Source organism: Balearica regulorum, chromosome 3 (assembly GCF_011004875.1).
Source record: "Balearica regulorum gibbericeps isolate bBalReg1 chromosome 3, bBalReg1.pri, whole genome shotgun sequence".
Lineage (NCBI taxonomy): Eukaryota > Metazoa > Chordata > Aves > Gruiformes > Gruidae > Balearica > Balearica regulorum.
In genome coordinates, this window is record NC_046186.1 from 64,358,533 (window position 1) to 64,382,132 (window position 23,600).

General features: G+C 41.3%; 2 protein-coding genes across 5 annotated transcripts in view; one reads left to right on the forward strand and one right to left on the reverse strand.

The window, feature by feature from the left end:
• The window catches only part of MAP3K5 (mitogen-activated protein kinase kinase kinase 5), a 109,250-nt gene extending 106,121 nt beyond the window's left edge, over positions 1-3,129 (reverse strand). The window contains exon 1 of one of the 2 annotated variants that reach the window (XM_075748194.1): positions 2,280-3,129. In XM_075748194.1, the coding sequence (XP_075604309.1) occupies positions 2,280-2,682 (403 nt within the window). In that variant the 5' untranslated portion in view covers positions 2,683-3,129. The remainder of the gene's footprint in view (positions 1-2,279) is intronic. The other variant, XM_075748195.1, reaches the window with a different exon arrangement.
• Positions 3,130-9,578: 6,449 nt separating this feature from the next.
• Positions 9,579-23,600, forward strand: part of PEX7 (peroxisomal biogenesis factor 7) — a 45,781-nt gene continuing 31,759 nt past the window's right edge. Inside the window, exons 1-5 of one of the 3 annotated variants that reach the window (XM_075748207.1) lie at positions 9,579-9,777; positions 10,820-10,877; positions 12,364-12,514; positions 15,984-16,061; positions 16,390-16,498. In XM_075748207.1, coding sequence (XP_075604322.1) covers positions 9,654-9,777; positions 10,820-10,877; positions 12,364-12,514; positions 15,984-16,061; positions 16,390-16,498 — 520 coding nt within the window. In that variant the 5' untranslated portion in view covers positions 9,579-9,653. The remainder of the gene's footprint in view (positions 9,778-10,819; positions 10,878-12,363; positions 12,515-15,983; positions 16,062-16,389; positions 16,499-23,600) is intronic. The other 2 variants (XM_075748206.1, XM_075748205.1) reach the window with 2 other exon arrangements.

Below are 23,600 nucleotides of genomic sequence, written 5' to 3' on the forward strand. Positions count from 1 at the left end.
CAGTTAAAACCAAATAATCTGTGCAATAGTTACACCCTCCATGACCATTTTGGTTTTGTTCCCTACACTGGTCCCCATCTGCATTCTTCAGCTTACACAGCTTCTACTCTTAAATGCTGTTCTGTTCCTAACCCGAGAGACATTTTTTCACTAGCTTAAAGTTTCTGGAGAAGAACTAGTTCTTAAAGATTATATATAGGGCAAGCATACAAAATGCAACAGGAATAAAGAAACAAGTACAAAAACTCACAGATCCTTCTAGACTTGAGTTCAGCCCTAGGGTCAGCAGCACAACACAGTTTGGGGATCGCAGCTGGTGTATGACTCGCCAGCTCAGACAGTACAGAGCATATGCGGAGCAGACACAAACTTCTACGTCCTGCTTTCTTCACTCCAGGAGCTGGATATGCTGAACTCTCCTAGTTCTTTACATGTTTTATGGGCTTTGCTACTAAAGCAAAGTATTTTTCCTGTTTTGCAATATTTTTATTAAATTTCTGCAGCCAAACAGTACTGAAAGAAAAAGTAATGTTTTCACATTTACACAGTTTGCTCAAAAGCCATTGGAATAAGCAAATTATATTACATAAGTGTGCAGTTATGTAGCACTATATGCCAGACGCCTACTGCCAGAATTAAAAGGGGCCCACGTCAAGTCAAATCTCCCATTACAAGAAAAGCCTCCGTGAACTACCGAGACCCTGCTCAGAGTCTAAAAATTAACCAACGTAAGAGGCAGAAAAACATCACGGATAACTCAACACCATGAGCCTCACTACGCAACAGCTTCCACAACAGAAGCAAAAGAGACTTTGCAGTTTCACCCGCCCTGGAACGAAGAAGTCTCAGGGTGCTTGAAATCTGAAGTCTCTCTTATCTGTGTGTGGAGAGTACAGGTTCTATAAGGAAGCTCTATGGCCTTCCTACTTCCACCTGTGAGGACAGCTCCTCTGACTTCTGAGAACTTTATCTCTAAGGACACAGCTCTGCAAGAGGCACAAGGAAGACACTGTGACTGCACGCTTCAGCATCACCCACCTCACTGAACTGAAAGCAGCAGTCCATAAGGCAAAGCTTGCGGAGTTTCAAAGAAATGACCCGCTAAACATGTCCGTGCTGAAAAGTCTTTTGTGGAAACTGGCTACAATACTACCAGAGCAGGGGGGTTTTGTTTCGTTGGTTTTGGTTTTTTTTCTTTCTCTTCCCCCCCCTCCCCTGGGAAGGGGGAAACTACAATATCAGCCAAAACTTTTTTTTGCATGTATTTCACACATGCAAAAACCATACCGCACATTAAGCTTAAAATTGTGGGTCAGGTCAATTTCCTGCTTCCGATTTTTTTTAAGGCAAAGAGACATTAATTCAGTACTATAATTTTAGTTGTATGAAGTCTTTACAAGTCTAGTAAGCAGGCTTTTTTATTCTACGTTCATGCCATATATCTGTCAATAAAATAAAAAGAGACAGGGAACTTGTGTTGTTATTTTTAAAAATGGGGCCAAGCAAATCGTAACACACAACCTCGGGTCACCACACCTTCAAATGAAGGTGTTAAAATTTTATCTCTGGGAAACCTGGCAAACTGGGGTGAGAGGATGCAGCACAGGGTATTCCCACCAACTAACTGGATCGGGGCACAAAACTTTTTGTTCAAGCCCATCCATCATAAATGTTTTATGCAACCAATATCCGAATCACCAAATTCCAAGCACAAACACACAGTGTCCCAGGTACTGAGTCAGCACAAAGAAACTGTCCAGCTACGTGGCTGGTGCCAAATCTCCTTTTCAAAGCTCCCGGGGCCTCGCAGCTCCTGCCTATTGCAGCCAGAGCTCAGCGTGTTAGTCAAAACTTGCATCCCTGCACTCTGTTGGGAGACTGGAGAAAAAAGCCAGGTCATGTTTAACCCACGGGTAAAAATCCTAAGCGCTGACAAGTGCTGATTCACAAGCACGCTTGCTGTCAGAGAGTTTCTTCTCCAAAACACGTTGCGGGGGGAGGGAGAACGGACAAAAACAGGTCCGGACGCGCTGCTGCCTCCCCACGTAACCGCCGTGGCCGCCCGAACGGTGTCACCGAAGCCCGGGGGTGGCGGGGGCACGCCGGGGCTCAGCCCCCGGAGGGCTCCGGGGCCGGAGCTGACCCCGCAGCAGGAGAGGGCCACGCCTGCTCCCGCCCCCCCCGCGGTGAACCCAGGGCGGCCCGGGCCACGGAGGTGACGGCGAGCCCGGGCCGAGCCGCTCCCGCGGCGGCGATCAGCCCCGGCAGGTCGCTCTCACCTGCGTTGTAGAAGCGGTCCAGCACCGCCGTCTCGCCGAAGTCCAGCTTGCCGAAGTGCAGGGTCTCCAGCGCGGCCCCCACCACCTCGCACGCTTCCCGCAGGCTCTGCAGGGCGCCGCTCTCCGCCGCCAGCAGCGGCCCCTGGCTCGCCTCGTTGATCACGTAGGTGACGGCGGTCCGCCTGCCGCCACCCTTGGCCCGCACCGCGATGCCCGGGCCGGCGGCGCCGTCCTCAGCCCAGAGGGTGCCGGGCGCCGGCGCGGCCAAGTCGGGCAGGAGGCTGCGGGCGCCGGCGTCGGCCCCTTGCGCTCGTCTGCCGAGCGCCTCCTCGCAGGGGGGGCCGCCGCCGCCGGGAGGGCTGGGCACCGGCAAGCTGATGATCCCCTCGCTACTGTCACTCATCCCGGCGGAGGAGCAGCCGCCGCGGCGCGTCCCGGGCTCTGCTGCGCTGGCCGGGGTTAGGCGGATGCCATACTGCGCCGTCCGCCCCGGAACGGTCCCACAGAGCTGCTGGAGGGGAAAAGGCTACCGGGCTGAAGCGAGAGGCTCCCCCTCGGGCGCTAGCGAAGGCGGCCGGAGGCGGGGAGACGAGCACAGCCTCCTTCGGTGTCTGCCGCGGGCACCATGACGCGCCGCTCCCTTCTCCCCCACACCTGCAGGGACTAACCGGCGAGCCAACCCCCGGCAGCTCGGCCTCTTTCTCCTGCCGCCTCTGGGACCTCGCTCTTCCTCCGGCCGCTTCGCTCCCGGAGCGAAATTACTCGGGCGCGAAAAGGAACCACTTGTGGGATCGCTCTCCGGCGCCCCCGCTTTAGCCGAGCGACAGCTGCGGAGCCCCTGGCGGCGCGGTCTGAGGCGGCCCCAGCGCCGGGCACCTCCCTCCGGCCCCGCCTCCGGGCACAAATAACCGCCCCCGGCTGCCCCGCGTCCCGGGTGGCAGCTCTCGGGGTGGGCGAATGAGCCACGGCGTGTCTGCACGGGGCTTGTCCGCCTGGCGGCAGCCCCCTACCTGCAACCCGCGCTCCGCCCTGTGAGTGAGCAGACGGCGAGCTCGTCTGTGACGGCTCGGCGTGAAACCTGGTCCTGTGAAAGGCATTTTTACTATTTACTGCCTTTTTTTTTTTTTTTCTTTTTTAATGATACGCGTGTCCTAACTAGCTCGTCATGAGTAAGTGCTTTGGGTGTTTCTCCCTCTCTCCGTGTTCCCAAACGCTGAAGGAAGGGTTTGTGGCTGCTGTCACAAGTACCAGCCTCATGCCTTTTAAGTGCTCTGCCTGGAAACTGGGGAACTACCCCTGTATGTTGACTGACTATGTCGGTTTCTTACAGTCACCTGGAATTTACCTGTTGAGAACACCCAAACGCTTGATAATTCACAAACGTATTTCTTAATGTAAAAGGAAACTAGTTGGAATAATTAGCTTCTAGCCAAAAGCTGTGCTAACTTTGTGTGGTAGGCCACCCAGTTGAGGAAAAGATCCTTTGACATTTGAAGTAATACATAATGTGAAGGGTAAACACCCCAAACTCTCAGATTATTTGCAGGCCAAGAGTGAATCTCTAAGGAATTCAAAATGGATTGGAAAAGGAAATTATGCTGAGACTTCTGCAGTCTGTTTTTGAACATAAATACTCTGAAATTGGATGATTCTTTTTTTTTTAAATTATTTTATTAGTTGTTCCTATTAAATAGGTACAAGAGAAAAGGATGAAAATAGTACTCTACATATTTATATTTATGTTTATATGTTGTATCAATAGATCCATCCTGTTAAAATTGATCTTGTTAAGACTAATCAACTTGTTGGCGCAAAGCCTGCTCCTGTATCATTGTTGTCCATTACTTCTGTAGACAGAGGATTAATTCTGGAATAATTAGAAAAATTAGTCACTGCAGTACCTTCAGTAGCTCTGTTTGCTTTTGCGTTGAGCAGTCCCCTTTTTTCGATGAGATATGCCTGGCATTTGCTTCTGCTGATAAGAAATGGGTAAATGGGGTGGGAAGATGACAAGCAAACTAAAGACTAATTTACAGGGAAAAGTTAATATTTGCTAATCTGCCAGATACAGTAGGTTGTTGTTTCTTGCTACAGTCTGAATGGCAATCAGTGTTTTTTTCTAAATAATGTCGTTTTCCACAAAATGCAGAATCAGTGTTAATCCATTCAGCATTGCAGTTACATCACCTTACAGGAAGCAAGAACAATATGTCTCTGTTGTTCTCAAGAACAGCCCGTGTTTGTCAAGCGCAGAAGGAAGTCATGGGCTGAAAGGAGAGGGAAGCAGCATGCTATTCCACTTAGCGTTACTAACTTGTGAGGCTTGCTTCATTAGTAGCACCGTGTCTATTCCAAATTAAAGTTAGTTTTTCTATTGACCTGGCTGGGAGTGAGGTTGGGCCCTAAACTGGGGGGGTGGGGAGGTGGGTGTCAAAATGCCATTGAATAGTAAACACAAGTTGCCCACGGTTTCATAAAGGGAAAACATATCTTTTAATCTGTTAACTCTTTGAACTGAGCAATCAGATATTTAGGAGCACTTGTGTTTTAATGTTTGATTAGGAGATAATAATTCCAAGGATTTTTTTAAAACCAAAATAACACCTCATTTGTTATCAGAAGTAAACTTACCTTGTTCACTTGTTTCTCAAGTGCTGTCAAATGAACATCTTTAGCACCAGGTGGTTTGCATATAGTCATGATTCAGTATCACCCTGTTCCAGCTCTGGGGTTTTTTTAACAACAAAAACTTGTAACAAGCTGTAAATTTGTTGAAATAATGACCCTCTCTTCATTATATGTTTTTACAGCTATACATCATTGGCCTCTAGGTTTAACCATAATTATAATTTTAACATCGGAGAATTTGCCAACTTTATCAGTTGCAAATATAAATCTGATTTTTGATGAGTGACAAACAGCACATGACAGATGCCATAGGCTTGATTTAGTGACTCAAACTAGTCTAAACAAGATGCAAGACCAAAAAAGTTAGTTCCAATGTATCCTGATTTATAGAGATGAAATTTAAAACATATGTGCTTTTGACAAAACTGTGTCCAAATTACATTTTTCATGTATTATGGCCATCAGTGACCAGTAGAGGGAGTAAAATGATTCTAGACTAATCTGCATTTTGTAATTTGTTTATGGTGGTGCTGACAGAACTGATAGAAGGGATTAAAATACATTGCTACAGATACTGGGTTTAAAATGGATGCTAAATTTCATCCATACTCTAAGGCCCTCTTATTTAACTACAGGATAGTATATAGGAATAAGAGATTGGAGATACACCATAAACTCCTTGCTGATAAGCAGGACAAAGAAGTTTGCAGGAGTAAAATCTAGTATGCTTCAATTATGGGTGTAAAAATAAAAATTAAAGACATTTGCAGACACAGAAATCCAAAGGAGATATTGAAAGTACGTAAACTAATGTATTTTCTGTAAGCTTTAGACCAGAACTCTCACAAGCAGTAGAAATTATTAAACTCAAATAAAAAAAAAAGTTCCTAAAAAGTTAGACTAAGTGTATCACTGTAGACAATCAGAAGTAGCCTTTATGTTCAATAGAGAGAGGGCAATATTTTCTTATGAGGCAGGCAGCTGCCAGTCTTTAAGATGAGGTAAATCTATGATTACACTGAACATTAAAAGCACTATTTAAGTACAAAGGGGCAGGTAAATAGAGACTGGTGGCCATTGTGTAGGGATGCCGCTGATCATGTAATAGTAATAACATGAGGAATCCGCTTACCACATTATGGCATGGTGCACATAAATGGCAGTGAGCAAAAACTGACAGAGCAATGTGGATACATCTTGGGGGTGGATATTTCATCAGTCAGGACTGTCCTTGCAGCACGGTGAAGAATGTGCACTGTTCTTGCTTCATACCCCTTTTCCCCACAACAACTCTCATGCTTTTTTCTAAATCTTCTCATGTAAATCTTCCACTGCTCCAGCATCTTTCCCACCTATTGCTTCTTTTGATCTTTTAAACTGCCAGAAAAGTCTTTCTGCTGCCTCTTCCTTCCAGCTTCCACAACCCTCACTTTCCCCATATGAGGGGAGCCTTTTCCCTCTGCATTCATTCCTGCAACTCCCTTGGTTACTTTCATTTGTTTATTTTCAGTGTTGCCAGTTTTCCAACCTGAACCTTGGGACACTCAACGCTTTTCTTAAAGCTTCAACTCATACAGCTTTATGACTGTACGGGAATTTCAGCTGGAAACAACTCTACATTTCTATTAGTCAATAAACATTCACTGTTGTAGAAGAAAATCTTGATAGCACGAAGCCTAATGAATGGCTCAATAACTACAAGACAGAAAAAAAGCTTACTGCAGTCGCTGAGCATTTTCAGTGTTTTAAGCTAACTGTCCTTGCACAGGAGGAAATAGCTCACTACCTACTTTCTCTGCTAGAAAAGCTTTTTTCATAACTTCTTTAAATACTTGGACTAGAGCCATCCTGATAACTGTTTCCGCTGACCAGTACGATTTTTTTTTTTTTTTCAGGATTTGTGTAAACAGCAGTGATGGTTCCCAGCTCAACTTACACCTAAGCAAGCTGTCAGCTAGCAAGCTGAGGAAATGAGGGACGTGTGTGTGTAACAGAGCAGAGCTCACTGGACAGAAAGGGTAGTGAACGGGGGGGTGGAGATAGTGCTGTAAGCGTCTCAACTACCTATTGTAATGCTAACGAGGGATATGATTGTGAGCTGAGCTCAAAAAAATGACTGCAGTGTAAATATAGCCTAAAAGTTATATTCTAAGCAACTTTTGGGTTGGGTTGTTTTGTTTTGGGGTCTTTTGGTTTTGGTTGGTTGGTTGGTTTGGGGCTTGGGGGTTTTTTTTTATTCATTGAAGTGATGTTGGGTTAGGAAACAAATAATTTCACTGTAGTTGGGGATTTTTTTTTCCTTAGAAGAAGGCGGTCAGCTTTTGCGTGGAACGTGGCTGCCATCTACAGCTGTGTGCAGGATACGGCTGGTTGGCGTCAGCCGGGAAAAAAAGAGCTGGCCGGTGGGCCGTCCCGTTTCAATCGCTGCCTATAAAAATGCTACTGTGGCCGGTGGTCCTTCAAGTTTCCTGAATTTACTCAGCTGCCCAGGGGCTGAGGAGGAAACAGAGTCACGTTTAGCAGCTTTGTTTGTTGGGCCCTTCTCTCTTTGCTTGTAAAATAGCTCTCATTTCTTTAGTTGTCAGTGTGTCTGCCTTAAAATCTTCCTATGCAAATACTTTAATTCGCCGTATTATTTTGCCTCCTACTTCTAAGGATCTTCAAAACGTGAATTCACAAGCTTCTCTGTTTAAAAATTGTTTTGTGAACTAGTCTTTCTCTCAGGACTTCCTTGTAGCCTTTTATCCACTTCTTAATCTTTATATCTACAAAAATTATTTTAATCCGTCTTTAAAACAAAGCTGGGCTGCTGCTAAGAACTGCTTCCTGTCTGCGTAACCTCTTTGCAGAATTTCGCTCATTACAAAAAATGAACTAGATTTCAAAATGCACTTGATTAAACCTTTCCAATACTCAAAATGTCAGTAATAAATTGTCCATAGAGTAACTAGGCTTTACACCATTGAGCACTTGATTCCCAAGTCCCACCTCGCAAATGGCCGTGTCCAAATTTACTTACTGCACCTTTGCGGTGGCTATGTCTCTTTACAAATGTTGTTATTGGCATCCCAGTCACAAAGGGCAATTACTTTAAAACACTTGCTCAGAAAATTGTCTTGTAACTTGTGTTTTGAAAAGATACATTGATTTAAAAAGATTCCACAGAGGCTAAAATTGGTGGAATGTAGCCTGGAGCAGTCAATTCAGTAAGGTATTCCTTTGCCCCAGGGTTAAAAAATCTGTTCTCCTATGATGTCTGTCAATAAATTAAGCCTATAAATTGCCAGTTGTGAAGCTTTGGGAGATGCTATGATAATCCCAAAGATATGTTGGATTGAGCTTCACTTGCACTGAATTTGGATTGATTTTATTCTAAAATCCTGGAGGATGTTTGATAAATATGTTTTCATTTTTACCATGAGATGAAAGAATTAGTAGGACTGCCTAATTCAGTGATCTAATTCAGTGATCTGCATTTGTATGCCAGTTTAAGCAATTAGACATTTGTGTGGCTTTACAATAGATTTTGTAGTCAAGGTTTAGTTTTAAATATAAGGCTGAGTAGCAGGAGTCCGTAACTATCCTCCAAGCTACATGATGTAACCTTATCTCAATAATCTAATCTGCCTTTGCTCTACCTTCCTAATGTGTAAAATAATACTTTTGTATTTTTATCTCTACACACGTAGATGGGTCATTATAACTAATTGGAGTAGTCCAACTGGAATAATCTGTCTCTGTATTTTAAAGTCCTGAATATCACACACAGGATAGAATATAACAAAAGCTGCAGGTACTGTTCTGCGGAAGTATTAATTTCCGAAGCCTGAACTCCCCCTGCTTCCTTTCAAAGGCAAAATTCCCACTGACTTAAATAGAAGTTGTCACGAGTGTAACAAAATTTTGTTCATAAAAGTTTGTTCATAAAAAAAAAAACTTTGTTCATAAAAGTTCATAAAAGGACTTCCACAAAGCATAATTGCATCACAATGCTATAATATGCAGATCTATTCAAGAAATTAGAGGATGAAATAGCTTAGAAGGGCTTTTTAAAAGGAAAAATGACAGGTAACATACTACTAGGATTGAAACACCTCATGTATTCAAGCTGGTGTGCCCACAATGAGCTGATGTGTCTTACGTGGCATATAAAAGAATGCATTGTCTTTGAAGTTTGGAAGTTATCCCCTCACCAGGTGGTGATTTTGCACAATTGTTTATCTTGCAACACAGGCAGCGAGTGGTCTGAGGCCTAGTCTGGGCCAGAAGAGCTTTAATTGCGCATCACCCTGGGGTATGTATGAAAGCCTAACAGTACCAAGTGACGAATTTCTCAGCAGGCCCTCCGAAGCTTACAGCTTTCCTCTGAAGGGGTCAGAGGACAAGGCCGTACCGGAGGGATAAGCCACAGAGGCCTAAGGCAGCAGCTACCACCTTTGCAGAGTCCCACAGAAAGGAACGGCCACCTAGGGCCAGCGGCACTCCCCCTGGAGTCCCGGGGGGACCCTGAGGTGGCAGCGGTGCCCTCTCCAGCCGGGCCGGCCGGTGCAGAGCCGGGGTAGGCGGGGGGCGCGGCGCGGCCCGCCACGCTGAGAACGTCCCGGGCCATCCCCTGCCAACCCCAAAGATGGCGGCGACGCTACAGCTTCAGCACCGCCCGGCAGGCGGGGCGCTTCCGGTGGGGCTGTGCCCGAGGCGAGGGCACGGAGACTCCTCCGCGCTTCGGCCGAGGCCCAGGCGGGGGCTATGGGCACGGCGGGCGGCGGCGGGGTCCTGCGGCTGCCGGGGCTGCACGGATACGCGGCGGAGTTCTCGCCTTACTGGCCGGGGCGTGTGGCCTGTGCCGCCGCGCAGTACTACGGCATCGCAGGTGCGGGCGAGGCCTCCGCGGCGGGGGGTGGAGAGGGGGGGTAACCGTTAACGAACGTTCCCGGCGGCGGCTCCTCACGGGGGCTCGCTGGTGGCTGGAAGCCTGGGTGCCCGGAACGACAGTCAGTGTCTGTAAAAGCGTTTTGGGGTTTCCCTTTCCGTTGGTTTCGTTTTGGTACAACGTACGTTTTCTGTGTCCCGGCTGGGGTTAGTGTGGGAGCAGACTTGGAGCCCGGTGCTCGCCTCTGAGGTCCCCCACCCGCCGGGCTCTCCGCCTTTGCGAAATACAAACCCGCGGTTTGTATTCTCAGAGGAGTACTAATTTTATAGGGTCGAGAATAAATGCAGTAGTAGAGAAAAACACCGTGTGAATGCAAGGTCTGAAAATACTTTCTCCTTAAAATTGTGACTGTTGTAGTCTCAATCCCTGAGCGCCCGGGCAGGCCCTGGCGACTCCGCGGTCCCGCCGGAGAGGCGAGCTGAGCTGCTCTCGGCGTGGGGGCCTTTTCCGCTTCTAGTGGGTGTACTGCTCCTGAAAGCAGTAATTTTAAATAAAGCTTCTAAATGCGGAATTACTTTGACAGTATCCCTGTCGTATGGGAGAGCAGTACCCGTCTCTGGTTTCTCAGAATTGAATTATTTGTTTCATTTGTGGTGAGCTGTGTTTGTATTACAAGATTAAGGGGGTGAGGGGGAAAGTGTTATGTCTGCTGTGTTACCAAAAACATAAAAAGGAACCCCGTCCTGGTATGTCTGCAACATGAGGCTCACAGGGAAAATGCACTTTTATGTTTTATAAACGAGTTGTTTCTTTTTCAACCTCACCACCAACCAGCAAAACAATCTTGTGTAAATGAATTACTTTAGAGAATTGTTTTAGACAACACAAGACAAGAATATATTTATTTATGCAACTAATTGTTTGGCCTCTTAAAGTTCAGATGCCCTTTGTGTTTGCATACTGGAGCTACCTCAGAACCACGGTAGTTCCCTTTGGCATAGGAGAACTAGTTGTGATGTTTTGTTTTATTTTGCTGGTTTAGGTTGTGGAACTCTGGCAGTGCTGGAACAAAATGAAGCTGGGATTGCTCTGCTCAGGAGGTAACATAAGTTTATGTTTTATTTTTGCAAGAAAAAAACTTACTATGTACCTGAGAGTACAAGATACAACCCAAATATTTTGGGTTATTGTTGGTGATAAAAAGTATCTATGCTATAGTAGCTACTGAATACATGTCTTTGTGTTCATGTACAAATGCATAGATTTTGTTATAGGAAGTAATCTGGATTGCACTCTTTCTGTAGTAGAAACCATTTTATAGAAAACTGATAGTGTAAATTAAAAGCAGCCTCTCTGCCCTAGCTTGAAATTAAAGTTTTTAACTTTTTAGGAACAGTGCATTGCTACCTAAATTTATGTTCTTATGCTTGACTTACACAGCTTCCTGCTCTATTTTCAGTATAAAGTCATGGAGGCTCTTCCTAAGAGATCCAAATTTCTAAGGGTTTGAGAGGAATTTGGTTTGTGTTCTGGATGGGAGGAGGAGAAAGGTTAGGAAGGAGGGGGTTTAATACTTGACCATTGTTGACCTGAATTTTTTAAAAGAAAGTTTTGAAACAGCAGTTGTTTAGATTAAGAGGACTGAAATAGAAATGCTTAACAAATAGTTAATCATATTCAGAGGAGCTTTTAAATTCATAATTATAAAGCAAGAGTCTTTGAAGCTGTTCAGAACTCTTAGTTCTGAAAAGTGCTCCAAATGCTCTGGTTTTAGTACGGTTCATTTCTATGTTTCCAGTGACTCGACTTATTTTGTGCTAGAAAGTCTGTAACTTCCTGAGCCATAAGCTGTGTCATTTTCTCTATTGAAACGTTCTGCGTGCGTGCCTTTCCCTCATCATTGCTGCAGGGTGCCATGAAGTTTAACCTTAGCTTAGATGAACTTTCAGTGAAAAGGGGGTAAATAAATTCATATTTACCGTCAGATAACAGCATGGTCATTGATAGTTGTTGCAGAGCAACTAATATATGGTATCGGATCCCATATGATGAGTTGTTCGTGTGTTGAAAGCCCTTTTAAGGGAGTGTAGAGATCTTTAATGTGTTCATCACTGTCTTTCTGTTGGTTTTCCATTGTGACTCAGCATCCTAATGGTGTTGTGAATTGGATAGAGCTTTCCCAACACAAACAGTTGTATTTCTTTGTTTACCGCTGTTGTTAAAGACAGAGGGCTCCTACCTCTGTAGCAACATCCTGGAGAAACCGTAGATCAGACTGAGACGTGGTAACCCTGTCTCTGTTTGCCTGGCAGGTTTAAGACTGAAATCAGATTTCATTCTCTGTGTGTGTAAGGTCCTTGGCTCATTCATGCTTTAACTTAATCAACCTATTCTGGCATATAGTTGTAAAAGTTGACATTATAACAAGTAAGTTGTAAGGAGAATTACTGGAAACTCAAATATATAAAAATGCTGTTTAGAATAGTAAAGAGGGTGATTTAAAGAAATACTGTCTTTGCATGTCACTAGTGCAGACTTTTGTGTTGTGCTTTCTCACGGACAAATATCTTCATTGTTCTGATTTAGTTTTGACTGGAATGATGGCCTATTTGATGTGACCTGGAGTGAGAATAATGAACATGTGTTGATCACTTCTAGCGGAGATGGATCTCTGCAGATCTGGGATACAGCTAAAACCAGAGGTCCACTGCAAGTCTATAAAGAGCACACTCAGGAGGTAAACCAGGCAAACTTGAAAAATTTAATGGATGATCTAATGTTGGAATTATCAAAAGATTTATTTGTGGACTTAAAATAAAAACTGAGTTTTGCTATTTTTTAACTTTGTTTGGGTCCGTTGTTTGAATTTATAACTTAACATTATTTTGAATATGAAGTGAATTACCTGTTGTACATATTTGTATGTACACTCATATGCTGTAGTAGGTACCATTTAATTGCATAAATCTAATATATTCGGAAATAGTGTTTGTGATTTCTTACAGGCTAGGTAATCATTGTGTTGTATGAAAGTACTGCAGTCTTTTGATTTTTTGAGAGAGCATTATTGGATAGGTCTAAATCAGACAACTGATACATATAACAGTGTTATCCTTGAGGATATAGAATGATACACATTATGAGATCCTTAGGACTTCTGTTGTACCTAGGAACTACTTACCCTCTTCCATCCTAGCATCTGTAAGATCTTACTCAAATAACAGTAGTCAAATATTGGGACAGCAGTATTTTTTTAGCCTTGGTTTGATACCGTTGCATTAGATTTTGTTGAAATCTCAGTTTCTTTATGCAAGTGGGTAGAAAAAAATGTTATAATCATGTTCATAAATATGTTTGCATATTTTCAAGGACATTTATGCTTTAGTGTATTTATCTTCCTCTGAGTGAGTTTTCCACCTTCTCCCCCCTCCCCCCCCATGCTTTCCTTCTAACTCTCCACTCACTTCTGTCAAATCTTTGAACTTTAGATGCAATCAGTTTTAGCCTGGATTACTGACGCTTTATCTAAATGACATAAATCTGAATAAAATAACCTAGTGGATGCGTAGTCAATAAAAATTATGGAGGAAATCCAGTTTTGTATTCACAAAGACCTGAAGATTTTTTCAGATACAAAGCACAAAGCTAAAATCCTGAGTGACTGCAGTTACATGACAGTCCATCTTCTGTACCTTATTTCTTTGTAATTTTGCTACTTTTGTTTAATACATATACTATGTAAATAAAGAATTTTGAGAGATAAGTTTGTAGTTGTGATCAGGATTTTATAATAGTGTTCACTACCAAAGATGGTAGTAACAGAAAGATGTAGGCAAAGCATAATACTTTTTTTTTTCTCTATCATTTTCTCATTGAAATTCTGTCCATAAATTTATTTTGGTTCTCCTACACCATCTGTTGTTTGTGAAGTAAACATTTCTGTGTCCAAGACTTAGTTTAGCAGGTAGCATGGGGAGGTGGATGCGTTCAACCATGAGTTAGAAAGACAGTATAGGAAACACGAGCAGAGTGTTTATTGCAAGATATGAAAGGTTTGTATTGATTCTTTATAAACATGCATTAAGAGGATAGATCTCAGAGGGAATATACTTAATAGTTTCTGGTAAGCACTGGCAGACAGTGCTCTTTAAAATGATTGACTACCTTCCTAATCCTTAATCCCTGTCTGACATTTCTAATGACAATTTTGTCACTGCGTTTTATACTATTTCTAATGCAAGATTGACGGGGACCTGTTTCTTGTTTTCTAAAGGAGATCATTGTCCCTCCTCAAAAAGAATGTGCATTTTTTATTATCAAAGGACAATGAGTTTTATTTCAGCACTAACCAACTGCTGAATCTCATGAATAAATTAGTCTAATTTACTTTGGGTTTGATGAAGTCTCACTGGAATGCGAGACAATAGAAAGCTTGAATTATATTTGTCTCGTAAAGTGAGCCTGAACATCTATTTTGAGCTATTTTTTTATGTTTTTACATCTTTTTTTTCATCATATTTTCATCTTGCCTGAGGCATTTCTTGCTGCTGTTTAGGCGTAAACTAGTATTAATGTATTTTATGATTGAAGATAAAACACTAAAAGATTAATAAGTAAAGTTTATGCTGTGTTGTTAGTCTTTCCCAGTTGCGCAACACAGCTTCTGTTGAAGCGTCTGTAAATTTATGTTGGATGATAGCATGAATGATAGGAAAGAATAATAAAAGAGGACCTTACTTGGTTCTCCACACCTTCTTCTTTTCATCTTTTACCATTACCTGAACCCGTCACATGCCAAATGGAAAATAGAATCAGAATCATAGAATGGTTTGGGTTTGAAGGCACCTCAAAGACCATCTAGTTCCAACCCCCCCTGCCATGGGCAGGGACACCCTCCGCTAGACCACGTTGCCCAAAGCCTCATCCAACCTGGTCTTAAACACTGCCAGGCATGGGGCCTCCACAACCTCTCTGGGCAACCTGTTCCAGTGCCTCACCACTCTAACAGTAAAGAATTTCTTTCTAACATCTAATCTAAATCGACCCTCTTTTAGTTTAAACCCATTACCCCTTGTCCTGTCACTACACTCCCTCATAAACAGTCCCTCACCATCTTTCCTGTAGGCCCCCTTCAGGTACTGAAAAAGCTTTTGCTTTTTCTGAGCCTGTTTGTCTGTTCTGTTTGTAATTCTTGCTCGAAGGAGAATTTGCCCAGGTCCCATTGCCTCCAATGCAGCTGCAGAGTGCTGGGCAGTCCCAACCACGTCTGCCGTATGTATGTGGATCCATGTCACAACACGCGTTCAACAGATCTACGTGCTGATAGCTTGCGAGTGATCTGTGAGCCGTAGGCGCGCTTTGCGTTATCTGTGCAGTAGATCTGATACATCCCAAATACGTGGGGCTAAGTGAATTGTGTGATGCAGGTGCATATTTCTGAGACTGATTTCTTTATGGAAAATCTTGGACGTGAATATGAAAGCCAAACACTTCAATTGAGCTGACTTCGTAGAGCTCTTGTGCGAAAGAGGCATTCTGTGTACTGATACATTGCATTTCCAAACAGCAACAGCTTAGAAGTTGAACACGGGCCATCACACAGATTCAAGGGGAAGGATAGTTGTTTGAGGATATGAATGTTAAAAAAGTGTGTCATAGAACCTGGAAGATAGGAAAATCAGGAGTATTTTATGGCATGTATTTCTTATGAGAATTAAATAAAAAAAGCATTTATTATTAGTCAGCTAAAACCTCAAAGTCAAGTCCACAGTCAGCTCTGAAGAGAGATGGCATTTACATTGCTAGCAATTAGAAACTGTAGATACTTGAATAAAATTAGATCAGAGATAAGAAATCAGTCTGAATTATGGCTTTTTACAGTGGTAGAAACTTCTAGTGATGGTGGTTCTATGTGGATTTTGTTAGAACTTTTTTTTATCTTTTTTTTTTTTTTCCCATTTTGACTCATCTTTACTTTGGATACTTTTCTGAGCCTATATGTTCCTTCAATGCTAGACTGAGATGTTTAATTTTTGTTCAGGTGAATGACATTGTTGGCAGCTTTGTGGTACTTGACTCATGTGGGGTTTTAGCTGATTATGATGCTATCTGCAAATCCAAGTCTATTTCATGAAACTTTGGCTAACTAGAGTCTCAAACTTGTATTCTAATGCTCTTTCTAAACTAGGCTGTTATATCATTTATAGGCATATAGTGTTGACTGGAGCCAAACTAGAGGAGAGCAGCTAGTGGTCTCTGGTTCATGGGATCAAACAGCCAAGCTGGTATGTTGGTTTTCTGCTGAAGGTGAAAAATGTCATTTGTTTTGGACCTGATAGTTCTTTGTGTTAAGAAACAGCATTGATTCACTTTTCCTCTTTATTTTTACAATGAGGCTGAAATTCTGTTTTAACTGAGATGTTGCTTTGTCCTTCAGTTGATATCAGTCTAAGTATACAAATGCTTTTCATGATACATGGTAAAAAGAAGTTCATTTATTCATTTCTGTATGTATAAATCTTTTTTATGTATAAAACCCTTTCCTTTCTTATTGAATGTGTACCTCAACAGTTTTTGGTGTTTTGTTGTTGTTTTTTTTTTTGCTCCATTCAGTGGGATCCAGCTGTGGGGAAGTCATTATGCACTTTTAAAGGCCACGAAGGGGTCATTTACAGCACTATATGGTCTCCACACATCCCAGGTTGTTTTGCATCTGTCTCAGGTAAACATGATGGTAAAGGGATTCTCACAACAAAAAATCCTTGTATGCTGTTGGATTAGTTTGACACTTTGTCCAGCAGATGGTAGTGTGTGATCCATAAAAATGGAAGAAAGAAAGATGAATGTGTTGCTGCTGCTGGATTTGTAGGTTCTGTTACAATCTGTAAATCATCCTCTTGGCCATTTAAACAGGGATCAGCAGTTTTCTAGCAGTCACTTCAGTGACCTTGTGGCAATTTTTTCTGTTACTTTATGTAGCTGTCTTCCATTCACCTCACTCTTGTTATTGACCACTAAATCATGTTATATGCTTTATTTTGTGTTCTGGCTTACATTTTTGTTCAAATTATCTCAAGTGTCAGCAGACTGTTAGCTCTGAGAAACATAGTCAATTCCCCTTGAACTGTTTTAAGTACTGTTGGAGATCTCTGTGCCTTGTTCTTTGGGAAAGGTAATAATCAGTTTTACTTTTCTGCTTTGGGTAGTGCTATGAATCTTGCTGGTCAATACAGTCATAATTGAGTTGGGTGTACTTAGAGGCAAAGAGACTGTATGGTGAGGTGGCAGCGTTTTCTAAACACTGCTCCTGCTCCAGAGGCACAAGGAGAGCTTTGGAGAGGGACCTGGACCCTAACTGCTGACTAACTGGGTGAGGGGTCCTGTGAGCTGTGCAGTTTGCTTGGGAAATAGAGGGGCAGTAAGACGCTGCCTTAATACAAATATAGGTAGATTAACTCCAGTGGCTTAAATTTCTCTGATTTCAAGTCTGTTGGACTTCTGTACTGATTTAAATGGAAATTGTTTAGCTCTTGTATCAAGAGGGTAAGCAAGTATAAATATGTTTTCCTGTTACTGAAATTAAAGACAGACAGTAAGTACACACAGATACTGGTCTTCCCTATTCTGTGGGAAGTTTGATGAAAAAGTGCACATGGTTTTAATAAAATTTCAGTCTGACTATTTCCATCCGACTCAGCTTGCAGAGTTGAACTAGAAGGACTAACAAGTTACATGTATTTGTTCTAACGTAGCAGTGCTTGGAAGCCAGATGCTGGTGCACAGATATTTCCAACTTATTTGAAGGTTCATTGAGGTAACACTTAATGAAGTACCCATCTAATAAGACATGCAGAAACTTATAGGATTGAGCCCTGTGCGCTGTATGAACAGTTCTACTGAGTATACTACAAAATACTAGTGAAGTACCATTTGGTTAAAGCTAAGTGGAGAAAACAGTGCTTAGTGGTTTTTGCAAATTCTAGGGGATGTTATGATCTCTTTAAATTCCTGCTCAGAAGCCTCTCCTCCATAGTAGTCTCACTCATACAAAATTTCTGACATTCTAGATGAACAAAAGGGCTTTAATGGTCCAGCTAGTTATTTCACATTTGAGTCTCTAGTCTACGAAGCCAAACTCCCTTCTAATACATTGCCACTTGAACAATTTTGGGAAACATTGATTATTAGATGCTGTATGTGGTCATACTTAACTTGGGTACAGCAGCATACAATTGATCTGTTCTTTGAGTGACTCAGTGGGTGCAGCTGTTGAAAGTTTTGACTAAAACACTGAAGAGTTCCTATTCTTCTGTGAATTTTATTTTGACTCTTGAAAGGAACTAACGTATACTGCTGGAGCCTGAATCTAATTACAGTCAGTTTTCACCAATTGATGGCTCTGTAGTATTTTATAGGGGAAAAACCACACACAAAAGACACAATGTTTTTGTTCTGTAAGTACTACTCAGGTGTGAAGTAAAAATCTTATTGTGTAATGCTAGATGTAAAATAATTTGGTAAGAGAAAACTAAGTCTTCAAAATGATGGTGAACTTTCTTATGGTTTCCAAAATAAAACATCTGGTGTGCTTCTAAATGAAATAACTTCAAATCAAAGATCTTGTATGGAAATCATGACATACCAATGTGAAAAAAGGTTTCTTTGCATTTGGTTTTAGAATTGGAATTTTCCCGTGGTTTGATTAGATTACTTCACTACAGAAAATACATACTGGGAGTTTTTTCTTTAGTCAGCAGGACTGTGGGTAGTAGAAGTACTCATGACCCTCTCGCTCTAGGTATAAATGCCATTTCCTTATTGAAAGAAAGGCATATCAGACAGGTTATGTTCAGAGAGTTTACTTCACTGTTCAGTGTTTAATGGCATTCTACTCTGTCAGTCAAGATATGTGATGAAAGTCAAGTGGAACTGTTCAGGAGGCTGGACCTCCTCATTTGAAACTTGTTATGATCCATGCACTTTGTAAGGATGACAGAAAATTATGGGACAGAAGGTTAATTTCACTGATGACTGATCTTCTATTGAGCTAAAGTTGGAGCTGGAGAAAAATATTACAGTACTGTGTTGAATTTACAGCTGTTCCTTTCTTTGATACACTTACTGGAAGGGTTCGCCTGAACTTTTGTGGTCTCTTCTCTTGCAACTTTGTGTTATCTTGCAAATTAGTAACTGAAAATGTGTCTGGAGGGAAATTTTTTGTACTTCATCTCCCTTGGTTTTTTAGCTTTTTAAAACAATAGCTTTTTGCAGGGTATTGTTGAAGGGTGTTGAGACATTCCCTTTCGGAAGGAGGCTGCACTGCTTTAGAATTGTAGTATGTGTGTGTGTTCTTTTTCTCTCTTGCCCCTCCTGTCCCCTCTCATCCCACCTCACACATACCTACTCACAACCGCATAGTTAAATCTTGGTAGTATAAAGTCTTAGCACTTCAGACCAGAAGTGAACTGTTTCATGTTGCAGCAGCATCTTTAATTTTACATGTGTTAGTATAATAAGTTAGGTATATTGTTAACCATAGATTGGAAAAAATGTTGGTCTTTAAATGCTTCTGATTTAACTAAATTTAAGTAAAGCAATGCACTTTTTTATTTTAAAGAAAATACGAGAGAAGGAGGTTTGGGAAGCGTTTGCATGCCTCACCTCTGCCTTTTTTCTGCCTTTATTTGAATCCACATAGATGCCAGCAGAAGTTTAATTTCCAGTTAACTAATTAGTTTATGAACACTGAAAACAGAAAACCAAACACAACTGCAAGCCACAGTTAAATAGCTGCTCAGAAGGACCATTATGTGCCTAGACAACTTTTGCCTGAAGCTAATAAGGTTAAATCTTTGCTTTTGGAATCTGACTTTTTCTCAAACTATTATGAGGCTAGGAAATGAATACAGGTGAAGAAAATGAGAAACCGAAGACTGCAATATAGATCAATTGAAAAAGAATTTGGTACTAAGTATGGTTATTTTACTTCATTAAGTCTCTGATCTGAATATATACAGGAAAACTAAGTCTGTCTGCTGTGGATAATAAAATGCAGTTGGATTACAGAAGATAAATATGTCTGATGCTTTAGTTAAATTAGCTTTTATTCAGCATCTAATACACTTCCATTTAACATTTACAGAGACGTGTGAGGTACTTTACAATGTTGTTGTCTTCATGTACAATCATTTGTAGTCTCAAAAAGCAAGTAAATGGCTTATCTTTTTTTTTGTTTGAAATTGGGAGTTAATACTAACAGAACAAACTGTTAATTTTGTATATGTAAATAACTGTGATGTCAGTAACGATTTCTGAGCCGATAAGCAGGATATTCAGGTGTACATGCGGCACCAAACCAGAGCCCTGGTAAATGTCTGCCTTACACTGAAAAAACAGCGATGTGGAAAATGGCATTAATGAAGTGACATAAATGTTTAACAGCATCTTCATAGCTAAAAGGGTTTAATGAGTCATTGCGTCATTTGCCCAGAAGGTCTCCCTTTTTTTTTTTTTCACCCAGAGACCAAATTGGTGGGAAGCACATAAAGTGCCAAATGCACACAGCATTAGTATATAGTCAAATGTAAGTCAGTTCTACTAAATGATTCACCATAACTGCAGAGTGATAGGCCTTGCACAGTCCTGTGGTTTATAAAGAAAGCATGCTTTATAGTATCAACTGTTTTTATTGCCCTTTAAATTTAACAGTGGGAAGTAATTAATGAGTACTAGTTTACCCTTATCTGCATAACTGTAGTCTTTGATACAGATATGACACTGGCAAATGAAAATATGAATGTTTTGCATTCAACAAAGCCCAGATTTAGAATGACTCCTAGCTTTTATCTTAGCTACTGGGATCTCAGTTTTAATGATGCATTCATTTTTAAGTCATAACTACACTCCTTAAGTTTACTGATCAGGGCAGATACATAGTTTTCATAACATCTTAAATCATGAATAAGGGAAAGAGGTGTTTCTTAAATCTGCAAGATAATGTCTGTGTTCATCAGTATTTAGATCAATTGTTTGTATTCTTTGCTCAAAGACTTTTCAGACTGAAAGCCCAGATCAAAAAATTTTCTCATACCACAACAAGGTGTGATCATTTCTGAGAAATTTTTATTATGTTGACAAAGATGTTAGGGAATTGTAGCTTTGCTGGTTTACAAATGAACTTGTAAATCCAGCCTCCATGCTTTGTAAGCCCTTGCATTCAGTGCTGGGCTTTGAGGTTGAAATTAAAAACCATTATTTATCTCATATTTTCTTTTATTGCCAGCCCTGACATGGTGAGTTGCCTTTCAGAAAGTTTGTCTTCTTGCTACTGGTCTCTTAGTGACAAATGAATGTAGTCAAGGGATTGTCAAGCTGTAGTTTCATAAATCGGGCTGGCATGTAGTCTTGACACACCTTTCTGTGTTTGGGGTCCAAATTGTGAAAGAAAACTAAAAATGAACAAACTATTTTGCAGGAAATAATGAGATGGGGAAGGTGTACATCTACTAAGAAGGTGGTTGCTGAATTAGGTGGGAAGGAATAGCCTTGAATGCAACTCCTCAATAAAGAGGTGTTTTCCATGTGTAAGTTCCTGGACCAAAACTGGAGTTGTCAAGTCTTTGACTTCAGCTTTCTGAAGCTTCAGCTTACATTTCTGCTTCAGAAGTAGCACAGGGCAAAACAAAGAGCTGTTGAGTGGGGCTTGCAGACAACTAATTACAAAGATGTTTGTGTTTATTCTGGTTCTGAAAAAACTGAAGGAAATAATGTTCTGTTCTGCTATGACAGTGGTCTGTTACGAGTTCCAAAACAGTTTACTAGAGGTTTATATTCCATTAGACTGTGTGTGCTGTGGGTCCACTCTTTGTTTTTTTATGTTATTTCCTGGTAATTTGCTTGTTGAATGTGCTAGAAGAAATGCCATCATGAACAACGTTCAAGGCTTCCTTAAACTTGATCATTTTTGTAATCCAGATCCTCAAGGGATAAAAGAATAAAAGGCTTCAATTTACTCCATGTACCTTGTACAAATTGAGCATCTAGAGAGCAAACTGGCTACAGAGTTACTATGTTTCATTGCACTTTAGCTAAACTGCTGTTCATGCTCCAAGCTATTAAAATATACTTTACTGGCTTACTTTGTTGTATCAGATCTATGTAATGAAGTGAGGTGGGTGTTTTCATTTGCGGTCGATTGCTTCAAGACATACCAGCTCAGTATTGAATCCATCTGAGCCTTGTGCTCAGTAAGCTTTACTAAGTCAACCTCTAATGTGCAAACTGAAATATTTCTCAGGAAATGAGTTTGATCCTCAATTTACAGTACGTGCTAACGATAGTAAAGTATTGTATGCAGCCTATGCTAGAATATAAAGCATTTTCAGGTTATAATATTAGAATCTATTATATATTAGAATCTCATATTGTAAAACAGTTGTTTAGTGTTGTAAAGAAAAATGCAGTAACAGTTTTTTACAGTGAATTAATATGTTTTGGGTCATTTGGGTTAGAGTTAGATATCTAGCCAACATTGCCATTTGCTGAAGAATGGTTTAATAAGAAGTTAGGTCAATTTTGAAATAATTTTTTTCCCCAAGACTTATGTTTAATTATATTGGAAAACAAATAAAAGTTTTCACTGATTTTTTTTTTTTAAACAATTTACTCTTTTCAGAAAAAGACTCTGTTGAGATCTTCTCTGAAATAACTTGAAGCTCTTTCAGTTTTTAGCTTTGCAACATTTTGTATCAGACAAAAAAATTACCAGTTGGAAAGTACTTTTCCACTAGTAATTATGTTTACTTGCTATCTAGGTTGTGTTACATGAAAATAGATTTTGTGCATTCAGTGGAGTCCTGTGGATGATTTAAATAAAGCTGCTATTTGTGTAACTACATCTGTCTCTGTGTATGAAATCTCATGAGCTTTATTAATCCTGTTCTAGGTTCACTTCTATTATCTGTGATAGGAATGGACAGCATGATCATTTTAACATGCTTAAAAAGATTGGTTTTGAGAGTCAGGAGATTTGGGTTCTGCTCTTTATTCTCCCACAGGCTAAATAATTTAATCTGGTTTAGTATTTTAAAAATACGTACAAGAGCTGGATGGTGGAATCAAGTGCTGATGAAGTTTGCGGATGATACCAAACCGAGTGGGGAAGTTCTCACTTCAGAAGGGAGAGCCACCCTGCAGGAAGACCTGGATAGGCTGGAAGGTGGGCTAACAAGAACCTTATGAAGTTCAACAAGGACAAGTGTAAGGTCTTGCACCTGGGAAAACATAATCCAGGAGTGCAGCACAGGCTGGGATCCACCTGGCTGGAGAGCAGCTCTGTGGAAATGGACCTAGAGGTCCCAGTGGGCAACAAGCTCAATATGAGTCACTAGTGTGCTGCAGCGGCAAAGAAAGCCAACAGGATGCTGGGCTGTACCAGCAAGAGCATCACCAGATAAAGAAGTCATTGTCCCACTCAGTGCTGGTCAGGCCACACCTGGAATACTGGATTCAGTTTTGGTCCTTGCCCTACAAAAAAGATGTGGACAGGCTGGAGAGGGTCCAGAGATCAGGCCAGCTAGATGATCAAAGGACTGGGAAGCCTGCCGTATGAGGAAAAGCTGAGAGAATTGGGTTTGTTCAGCCTAACAGAGAAAAGAGGAGCTTAGGGGAGACCTCATCACCATGTTCCAGTACTTAAAGGGTGTCTACAGAGAAGATGGAGACTTCCTTTTTTACAAGGAGTCACATGGAAAAGAGGATGGGTAGTGTGTGCAAGTTACTCCTGGGGAGATTCTGATTGGACGCAAGAGGAAAATTTTTCACAC